Source organism: Varanus komodoensis, unplaced genomic scaffold (genome assembly GCF_004798865.1).
Source record: "Varanus komodoensis strain SLA01 unplaced genomic scaffold, ASM479886v1 scaffold23, whole genome shotgun sequence".
NCBI lineage: Eukaryota > Metazoa > Chordata > Lepidosauria > Squamata > Varanidae > Varanus > Varanus komodoensis.
In genome coordinates, this window is record NW_025335627.1 from 17,339,668 (window position 1) to 17,350,537 (window position 10,870).

Genomic DNA, 10,870 nt, shown 5'->3' on the forward strand with positions numbered 1-10,870 from the left:
ATGATACACCCAATTGAATGCAGAATTCCAGAGAATAGCTAGAAGAGATAAGAATGCCTTCTTAAATGAACAGTGCAAAGAAATAGAAGAAAATTCTTTAGAAGGCCAGATACTGAAGATGAAACTCAAATACTTTGGTCACCTAATGAGAAGGAAGGACTCCCTGGAGAAGAGCCTAATGTTGGGAACAATAGATGGCAAAAGAAGAAGGGGACGGCAGAGGATGAGGTGGTTAGATGGAGTCACTGAAGCAGTTGGTGTGAGCTTGAGTGGACTCCGGGGGATGGTGGAGGACAGGAAGGCCTGGAGGAATGTTGTCCATGGGGCCGCGATGGGTCGGACATGACTTCACGACTAACAACAACAAAAGTAGTGAGTATACAGCTTGTATAACAGTGTAAATTTGCTGTCCCCTTAAAATAACTCAGCACACAGCTATTAATGTCTAAACGCTTGTGGCAAAAGTGAATACACCCATAAGTGAAACTGTCCAAATTGGGCATTATTAGCCATTTTCCCTCCCTGGTGTCATGTGACTCGTTAGTGTTACAAGGTCTCAGGTGTGAATGGGGAGCAGGTGTGTGAAATTTGGTGTTAGCGCTCTTACTCTCATACTGGTCACTGGAAGTTCAACATGGCACCTCATGGCAAAGAACTCTCTGAGGATCTGAAAAAAAGAATTGTTGCACTACATAAAGATGGCCTAGGCTATAAGAAGATTGCCAAGACCCTGAAATTGAGCTGCAGCACAGTGGCCAAGACCATACAGCGGTCTAACAGGACAGGTTCCACTTGGAACAGGTCTCGCCATGGTTGACCAAAGAAGTTGAGTGCACATGCTCAGCGTCATATCCAGAGGCTGCTTTGGGAAATAGATGTATGAGTGCTGCCAGCATTGCTGCAGAGGTTGAAGGGGTGGTGGGTCAGCCTGTCAGTGCTCAGACCATATGCCACACACTGCATCAAATTGGTCTGCAGGGCTGTTGTCCCAAAAGAAAACCTTTTCTAAAGATGATGCACAAGAAAGTCCGCAAACAGTTTGCTGAAGACAAGCAGACTAAGGACATGGATTAGTGGAACCATGTCCTGTGGTCTGATGAGACCAAGATAAACTTATTTGGTTCAGATGGTGTCAACCGTGTGTGGTGACAACCAGGTGAGGAATACAAAGACAAGTGTGTCTTGCCTACAGTCAAGCGTGGTGGTGGGAGTGTCATGGTCTGGGGCTGCGTAAGTGCTGCCGGCACTGGGGAGCTACAGTTCATTGAGGGAACCATGAATGCCAACATGTACTGTGACATACTGAAGCAGAGCATGATCCCCTCCCTTTGGAGACTGGGCAGTAGGGCAGTATTCCAACATAATAACAACCCCAAACGCACCTCCAAGACGACCACTGCCTTGCTAAAGAAGCTGAAGGTAAAGGTGATGGACTGGCCAAGCATGTCTCCAGACCTAAACCCTATTGAGCATCTGTGGGGCATCCTGAAACAGAAGGTGGAGGAGCGCAAGGTCTCTAACATCCACCAGCTCCGTGACATCATCATGGAGGAGTGGAAGAGGACTCCAGTGGCAACCTGTGAAGCCCTGGTGGACTCCATGCCCAAGAGGGTTAAGGCAGTGCTGAAAAATAATGGTGGCCACACAAAGTATTGACATTTTGGGCCCAATTTGGACAGTTTCACTTAGGGGTGTACTCACTTTTGTTGCCAGCGGTTTAGACATTAATGGCTGTGTGTTGAGTTATTTTGAGGGGACAGCAAATTTACACTGTTACACAAGCTGTATTCTCACTACTTTACATTGTAGCAAAGTGTCATTTCTTCAGGGTTGTCACATGAAAAGATATAATAAAATATTTACAAAATGTGAGTGGTGTACTCACTTCTGTGATATTCTGTATATGCAGCCTGCAGCCCGCCCACTCCTGCACACCCCACCTGGTGTCTAGGACTGAGTTTTATAGTACAGTATTATGCATGCAGGGGAAGCAGGTAGCACCAATTTCAGTCCTGCGGTGCTTCCACGTGGGGTTGCAGACTGAATTGATCTAAGGGAGTTAGGGTTCAGCACTATGGAGAGCTCCTTTAAAGTTCAGGGTGGGTGCACACCAGCCTAATGACAGCGGAGCCAGGAGCCTCGCCATGTACATCCTCTAGAATTCAGTGGACCTTACTTCCAGACCACAGGGTTGCTACTTTACATTCATGCCCACATATCACTTTGTGAACCTTTTGGCTGCACACTGCCTTCATTTTTGCTGCTGTAGCCTCTGCTTCACCGATTTAAAAGCCAAGCAGCCAGCCTAGGTTAAGAAAGGCAACATTCAAGCCCCTAACTGTTCTAGCAACAGTTCGCACTAAACTTCAGAGGATGCAGGTTGTGTCCTACACTGGGCCTCAGTTCAGACACAGCTGTGGCTAGAGTTCCGCCCATGTGAACATCTAGAGACCCTGTGGGAAGACAGAAGCAGCATCCAGAAGGGGCAAGAAGCTGCAGAGGAATTGCCAGGAACTGGCAGGAAAAGGAAGTCGGAGTTTTCTTGAATTGAATCGGGTTTACTTCGGTTGGACCATTGTAGATCAAGGCTGCACTCCCACTCATACTGGTCTGGGATAAAGTTTCACCGAGCCCGATAGGAATTACTTCGGAGTAGACGTCCTGGGAATTGCACTGTAAGAGGACAGGAAAGGCGCACCTAGCCTGGCAGAAACTTCCCGTTTTGCAGGACATACAGCCTCCAGGGGGCGCTTTGTCTACTACAGCCTGAGTAGGCGGTGAGAGGTTCTTTGCTTGTTTATAGAGATAGAAAACGAAGTTGCCCTTTCTCGAAGACAGTGAAATCTGCCCTATGAATAACGTTGAACTGGTTTCAAATTCTCAAGCCGAAACGATGGAAATGGTTTTATAACATTCTAAAGAAGTTGCCAGAGTGAGAGGCCATCTGACCTCCATCAAGAAAAGTGTTGGTTCTGCCCCTCCAATCCCTGTTTTTTTCCGGAAAGGGTATCGCTCTTGTTTTCTTTCTCTATGATGCTGCTGCACTGCGGGGCGTGTCAGTCTCCCGCTCCTGAGAAAGTTCTGTTCCTGAGAGGAGCGAAGGCTCTTCGCAGACCAAGCGTCGCCGAGCAACGAGGGGGAGAATCTCTGCTCGCCTTGGTAACCTAGCAACGAGAGGAGGGAGGGAGGGGTCGTGGAGAAATCGCAAAGGTTAACCACATAAAGGGTGGGGGCTGGGCAAGAGAACGTGGATGGAGCCTGCCTATCCCACCGGAGCGCAGCGGCGCAGGATCCTGCTGCAGAGAGCTAGAGAGCGCGGAAGCTGCTTCTCTAGCGCCTCTGCCTGTGATATCCTACCTCACTGGGTTGTTGTGCAAAACATTAGCCAAAAGCAGGAAAGGGCTAGGAACAGTGCAAGTCCAGTGTAGTCTGGTGACCATCGCTGTATCTTGTGGCAGTGAATTCCATGAGATAGCAGCCTGCATGCAGTTGTTGAATTTCTTGGCACCAGATGTCTTGGCCACAGGGCTTTCAATGACTACTAGCCATGTTGATTGTATGCCCTCTAGGAGCAGAGGCAGCATGCCTCTCCATCTCAATTGGATTCCTATCTTACCCTCTTTTATGGGATTCCCAAAAGCATTGGGTTGGCCATCCTAGTGCAGGTTGCTGGACTACAGAGGCCTTTGGCCTGTTCCATACTGGAGTGGTTATATCAGTATCTTTTACTAAATTTTGTAAAACATCCAACGCCATGAGCATGCTGTGATAATGTGCAAACAACCCCTGATAAGATAATTTACAAATTTAAATTGCATGTACGGAGACCAAAAAAGTATGTGTATTTATAATAAAGTATGTACTCTTATAATGTTTCTTCAAAGTTGAGCGGGGGGCTTTAGATATTTTGGCCAACAACTCCCATCAGCCCTAACCAGCATGGCTAATGGTAAAGGATTATGGGAGTGATAGGCTAAAACATCTGGAGAACCACAAGTTGCCCCGTCATGCAACATACATGTAAACAGTTCACTGGAAAATGTTAAACAATGCAAGATACAGTCTTTTTAATTGTCTGCATCCACTCCCCTAATATTAACTTTGGACATTAAAATTCAAAATAAACTTGCTGATTTCTTGGTAATGTCCGCACATTGATATTTTATGGAATATAAGCATGATCATGGTCAGGTACCTATTCTATGGATAATCTTCAATTGGAAAGTTAGATTTGTTCTGCTTATATTGTAAGTTCCCTCTTCGTGCTGTTTGTTATTCAAGTTGTTAGTCTTGAAAGTAGTTTCCTTCATGGTGGTAGAGAGCAGTGTGATTATTAAAGGAAATATTACGGCAGTGCATCACTTGCTGGCAGTGTATCAATTCAGAGCCCTTTTCTTGAACAGCCAAGGACTGTTCACATTGGTTGCCCTTGGGATCAACCTTTTCCAACCCTAGTTTGTGGGATTTGGTAACTTCAGATCTCTTTGAATTACTTACTCCATGCATGCCCTCCCTGTTAGGGTGCATAAACTGTGTGTAGTTTGAGACCAGGAGCCATGACTTTTTTTGACAATGTATGCTGCTTTGCCCCATTTGCAGAACTTGCTGGTTTGATCATGCAGAAATATTCAGTGTGTAGACTTCTGCTGGTATTGAAAATGCAGCAACTGATTTCTTGAAATTGGTTGTCTGTGTCTTGGGGTAATGTTTTGACTTTCCTAGCAAAGAAAGGGAATATCACACCCAGTGGGCCAGGGCTTGTGCACTTCACAGTGCCTTTTGTGCAAAGAAGTGGGCTGCACCTGCTGGTAGGGCACTCTAAGAGGGCACGCTTCTTGAGGCTTGGATGTGTGGTTGGGGTGAGCCAAAGCTTATACCTAATACCTTAGGTGTTATTGGCAGGGGGTGCCATCCTTAACCCTGTCTTATGCTCCAATAAAGTGCAGGGCTGGATCTGAGGCAGTGGAATCTCAAAAGGCCAATCTCCCAAGGGCTTAGGGCATGGGTCCTCAAACTATGGCCCGCAGGCTGGATCCAGCCTCTCATGCCCATTTATCTGGCCAGCCTCAGAGGTTTTGGACTCCCTGCCCTCACCTGCCTCGCTGTGCGTGTTCGCTGGCACTGCATGCCGAGGCAGTGGCTTGCTCACTTGGATATTGTTTTGGATTTGCTTGGACATTGCCAAGCAAGCAAGCTGCTACCTTGCTCCATGACCCGCTGCTGCCTTGCCGCACATGCCCGCCACTGCTGCCACCTCACCAGCCTGCCCCTGCGGGCACCCCAGCCTCACGGGCCCACACCTGCCACCGCCCCCTTTCAACTGGCCCCCTGTTGAAAAAGGGGCCACTGGCTTAGGGGTATGATTTGGGAACACACTTTTAGTCCCTTTTTCATTTATATACAATATAACCATCACTGGTGTTGTGCCAGTATGTGCAACCATTTCTGCCCCTCAAACAAAACATTGGGCTGGATGGGAGTGACGCCGTGTCCACCCATAGAGAATATGGTATGGAGGGGGGTGACCACACACAGCACCCTGGATCTTGCCTTCCCCTCTGTACCCTTCATCACTTGCAACTGGGTAAGATAGATATAAACTGTGATTACATGTGAAACCACATGGTTTCTGCAGGGCTGTAGCATCCCATTCTCATCTCTAGGGCAGTGGACCTTGCTAAAAGTCCACATCCACATTATTAATCATATATGGTAGGGGTGGTTAACATAGGAAGCTTGCCTTCTATTGAGTCAGACCCCTGGTCAATCTAGCAATGAACACTTGGGTGTCTCTGAGAAAAACAAAGAGTGCCTTGCAGCATATCCTACCTCACAGAGGTGGAGGTGCAGGCATACAAAGACACACTGATGGCCACCCATGCACACAACCAGGTATACACACACAAACACACAGCAATAGACCCTTCTCTGTTCCTAGTGACAGGCCTCCTCACAAGAACAAGCTCTCTGTTTCCTTACTGCCAGTTGTGAGGATACAGTTGTCTTTGCCAGAGTTATTGGGAAAGGGGAGGCTGAAACCTCTTCATGCCTGCTGTGCTCAGTCCTGATTGAGATGACTGTTCCCCCTGCCCCGCAAATCAACCCACCACCCAACTGACAGCTGGGTGGCTGGGAAAAGTGGTTCATGGACCTGCAGAGTACTCAAAGGCTGCAGGTTGTTGACATGTGGCACACAATTTTGTCCTGGCTTCTGGCTAGAAAACAGCATAGGACATTTGTCAGCCTCCTGCCTTCCAGGGAACATTTGTTTCTGGAATCCATTTATTAAAAACGAAAGGTTTAGCATCAGTCAAGCCTGGTTTCACACTTTTAACACTGAACGCATGGGTGTAGGTTTAACCATACTGCTAGCAAAGCTCATCTACTTGATGCAGGAAAGACTGGGGTCATTCTAGGCCCCAAATACCATTCCTGTACCATTGCATTCTGGCAGTAGAGGCACACAGAACCTCTGGACCTAATCTGGACTGCCAGGCTTTCCAGCCAGCCCAGCCTCCAGAGCATTTTAGAGGTCTGGAGGAAGGTTGTGACCTTCAAACGCACCCCTGGGAGAATCCCCTCCAGGGTATTCCTATTCTCTCTGATCTGAGATGCAAGTGAGGATGAAGATGGTGGGGACCCAGCCTAGGCAAGGAAAAATCATAGAATAGTAGAATTGTAAGGGGCCAAGAAGGCCATCAGGTCCAACTCTCTTCTGTTGAAGGTCACGAATTTACACCATCCCATTCAGATAGCTGTCCAGTTTCTTTTTGAATGTCTCTAGTATGGGAGAGCCCACGACCAATCTATGTTGTAACCCCCCTCATAATCAAGCACGTAGCCAGGGCATGGCTCATCACGAGTAAAAAGCATGATCAGGGTGTCCTGTTCGCATGAGAACAAGAACACGAACACGGATGTGCACGCTACGCAAGGCTGACAACAAAGCAGGCTACGCTCCAGCATTACCAGTATCACCGCAGACGTTATGCCCTTGTACCCACGCTTGCTTGCTTTAGCATGATAAATGTGCAAATGTGCTTTCCCCTATTGTTCCCCTATTGTTCGCTGTCATTCAAGCATAAGTATGGAAGAGTATAAAAATCCTGCCTTCGATCTGCTCAGCACCGCACTCTAACGAGTGACGGTCCCTGCAGGCAGGTAAATAAATCTCTCTCGATAATTCCAACCAGTCTCTGGTCTTGTCCATAAAATCGCGCCATACAACAATCTAGGCAACTGGTTCCACTGTCGTGTTGCTCCAACAAAGACAAAGCTTTTCCTGAGATCCAGCCTGAACCCAGTTTATTGCAACTTGACTTGATTATTCTGCGTCCTACACTCTGGTATTGGCGAGGAGAGATCTTGACCTTCTTCTTTGTGACACCCTTTAAGGTGCTTAAGAGGGATATCATGTTCTTCCAGATGTAGGCCAAAGAGCTTTGTGAAGAGGCCAGGGTTCAAAATTGCTTGACCCATACTGCGAAGAGCATTTTCTGGATAATTGCCTAACTCGAATATCTTGATGGAGTACTATTTTTATTACCATTATTTAGCCAGGCTTTCATCTCTGAGAACAAACTGAAAGATGGATTCTCAGGGTGAATATTTTGCATTTCAACAGGCCACCTTTGGGATGAAGTGAGCTAAAAATTAGAATAAATGAGCTGTGGAGAGTGAGTGAAGCTTGAGTAGACTTTTGTGCCTGGAATGTTGCATGGACTGCCTCTTCTTTAACTGTGTCCTTCCCCTTGGTTTGACAGGCAAGAAGATGGCCTTGGTTCCCTATGACAGCATTGCTCTTTGGGGAATGCAAAAGCTGCATAAATCTTCCTCTGCATACACTTTTGCCAACCGAACTATCCAGATTAAACAGAACTGGAACCAGCTGGGCGTAGCTGCCGTGGTATGGGATGCGGTGTGTATAATTTACGCTTCTTCATTTGCAGCAAATGTTGCTTGAATCCATCAGTAATTCTAGAGAGCAGTGAGGTGTGTGGCAGTTGACAGCGGTCAGTGAGGATGGTAGGCAGCATAAGGCCCTTCAGGCAAAGGAGCCACTCTAGTTCTCTTGTCCTCCTAGTTTTAAATAAGTGTATTATTGCTTTTGAGAGAACAAAACTAAAAGTCATATCTAAACTTCCAGAATGATACAGCACACAACTCACCTAAGTAGAGTGGGAATGTTTTGTCCATAGAGACCCATCTTCCTCAACCTGCAGTCCTTGAGATGCACTGGAAAGCAATTTCTAGCATCTTCAGGCTGGTATAAACTTTCTAGGCCCTTCAAGTTTTGCTAGTTAAAGATGCCCATTGTTAGTCTTTTGTCAAACGCCATCCAATCCAGTGATTATTTGACCCGTTACAACAAGTTACTTGTTCCTGTCCGTGTTTACTAAAAGCATTTTAGTTTTTTCTCTGAAAAGTGCTGTATTCAGTGGAGCTTTGTTTAGGAGTAAAGTGCTGTGCTGTGCTTTGCTTTGTTTTTCTTCCAATTTAAGTTTATTTTATCCTTGTGTGTGTGTGCGAGTGGGTTTTTGTCTGGGGGAACTGGGCGAGTGAGAGGAACTGCAGGAGAAACAAGGCAGAGGACCAAGGTAAGGTCTTGGAAGGGATACCAATGGCAGACCAGGAGATGGCCTTGGCAGGAGTCACGGGTGTTGCTGTCCGCTGCGACCACTGCGACATGTTCGCCCTTCTTCCCCAGGAGAGGCAGGGATACACGTGCCCTCGGTGCAAGATGGTGACCCTGCTAGAGGAGGAGGAGAGGTGCCTGAGGGCCAAGAGAGCTCTCCAGGCGCCCCCGGAGCAGCCCCCCTCTGGACAGAGGGTTGAGGGAGAGACCACGGGAGGAGCAGCTGTGGAAACATGGAAACAGCACGGCCTCCTCCTTCTCCTGGCACCAATCTGGAGCTGGGAAAGAGGTTCTCTCCACTTGGGGAGGCTGGGGCTGATGAGGCCTTGGGGAACCAGCAGGACCCCCAGCCTGGGATGTCAGGCGGCAATGGGGCCACTGCAGGAGAGGCGAGGGCCAGGACATGGCTGCCCACCAGCACCGGAAAAGTACAGCGGCGGGTGATTGTTGTTGGGGACTCCCTGCTGAGGGGCACTGAGGCGGCAGTGTGCCTCCCCAACCTGGAGGCAAGGAAGGTTTGCTGCCTGCCGGGCGCACGCATCCGGCATGTGAAGGACAGAGTAGAGTGTCTTGTTCGCTCCGGGGGTCACCAGCCGCTCCTGGTGATCCATGTGGGCACAAACTACGTGGCCAGGCAGGGTGTGGTTGGGACCACCAGGGACTTCGAGGCCTTGGGGAAGAAACTCAGGGAGTGGAAGGCCCAAGTGGCCTTCTTGTCAATCTTACCTGTCTGAGGATTTGGGCCAGGAAGGGACAGGAGGGCCTCCGAGGTGAACGACTGGCTTAGGGTGTGGTGCCAGAAGGAATGCTTCGGGCTCCTCGACCACGGCACTCGTTTTCTTGCCATTGGACTTCTGGCAAGGGACAGGTTACACCTCATGAGGATGGGGAAAAGATCCTTTGGAGATACTCTAGCGAGCTTTGTCCAGAAGACTTTAAACTGAGCCGGGGGGGGGGGGCGTTCAGGCCCCCCAGTAACGTGTCTGCACTGGACAAGTGTGGGGAGAGGATCAGGGCTCTGGGAGCAGGGTTTTAGAGGTACTGCAGGGACTGACAGGACTCCTACAGAGAGGGCCCAGGTATCAAGGAGGATGGGAGGAAGGAGGAGGCTGGGGGCTCCAAGGAAAGGAAGCAGTGGGAAGGAGTTGAGGTGCATGTACACCAATGCTAGGAGCATGGGTAATAAGCAGGAAGAGCTTGAAGCTCTCCTGGGAATAGGAGGGTATGATCTGGTGGGAATCACAGAAACTTGGTGGGATGAAAGGCAAGTCTGGAATGTTAACATAGAAGGGTATCACCTTTTTAGAAAGGACAGGAAGGGAAAGAGAGGTGGGGGAGTGGCTTTATATGTCAGGGAAGGGATAGGATGCAGTGAGATAGAATGCAGCACAGATGGGGATTGGGTAGAGGCACTCTGGGTGAAACTTAGGGGTTTTGACAGGGAAAGAGACCTGACGGTGGGGGTATGTTATCACCCTCCAGGTCAACTTGAGACCCTGGATGATGTCCTGACAGACCAGATTCTAAGGATATCTCAGGGGAAGGACACAGTAATTATGGGAGATTTCAATCTCCCGGATATTACTTGCGAGACTCACTCGGCGGTGACAGCCAGGTCACGTCGCTTCCTAGAAGCTATAGAGGGAGGGTTTTGCACACAGAGGGTCCGAGAGGTGACGAGGGGGGGAAACATCCTTGACTTGGTCTTGACCAATAGGGAGGAGCTGATAGATGAAGTACAGATTGGGGGAGCTCTGGATATGAGTGATCACTCCATCCTTTGCTTTGAGATCAGGGGACTGGGGACATGCAGCAGGTTGAGCACTAGAAGCTGGGACTTCAAGAGGGCCAACTTTGGCCAACTGAAGGCCAGACTGGGGAAAGTCTCCTGGGATAGGTTACTGGAAGGTAAGCGAGTTGAGGAGGGGTGGATAGCACTCAAAAGGGAGGTTTTGGAGGCGCAAGCCTTAACGATCCTTCTAGTTAGTAAGGTGGGGAGGCGGAGGAGAGCACCACCACGGATGTGAAAGGAGGTGGTTAAAGGGATTAGACGAGAGAGGAACCTCTGAAGGAAATGGGTACTGGGGGAAATAGACAAAAGGGTATACCGGGAGGAGGAGGCCCGTTGCAGAAGGATTCTTCACAAGGCTAAGGCAGATTACGAGCTGAGACTTGCCAAGAATATCAAGAGCAACAAAAAGGGCTTCTTTCAGCATGTAAATAGGAAGAGGAAGG

At 48.7% G+C, this 10,870-nt stretch overlaps 1 protein-coding gene across 4 annotated transcripts in view; it reads left to right on the forward strand.

Moving 5' to 3' along the window:
- The window catches only part of METTL21A (methyltransferase 21A, HSPA lysine), a 26,499-nt gene that overhangs the window by 6,492 nt on the left and 9,137 nt on the right, over positions 1–10,870 (forward strand). For 2 of the 4 annotated variants that reach the window (XM_044431999.1, XM_044432000.1), the window contains exon 2: positions 7,764–7,918. In XM_044431999.1, coding sequence (XP_044287934.1) covers positions 7,764–7,918 — 155 coding nt within the window. Of the gene's footprint in view, positions 1–3,063; positions 3,160–7,284; positions 7,304–7,763; positions 7,919–10,870 lie in introns of those variants that run through there. The other 2 variants (XM_044432001.1, XM_044432002.1) reach the window with 2 other exon arrangements.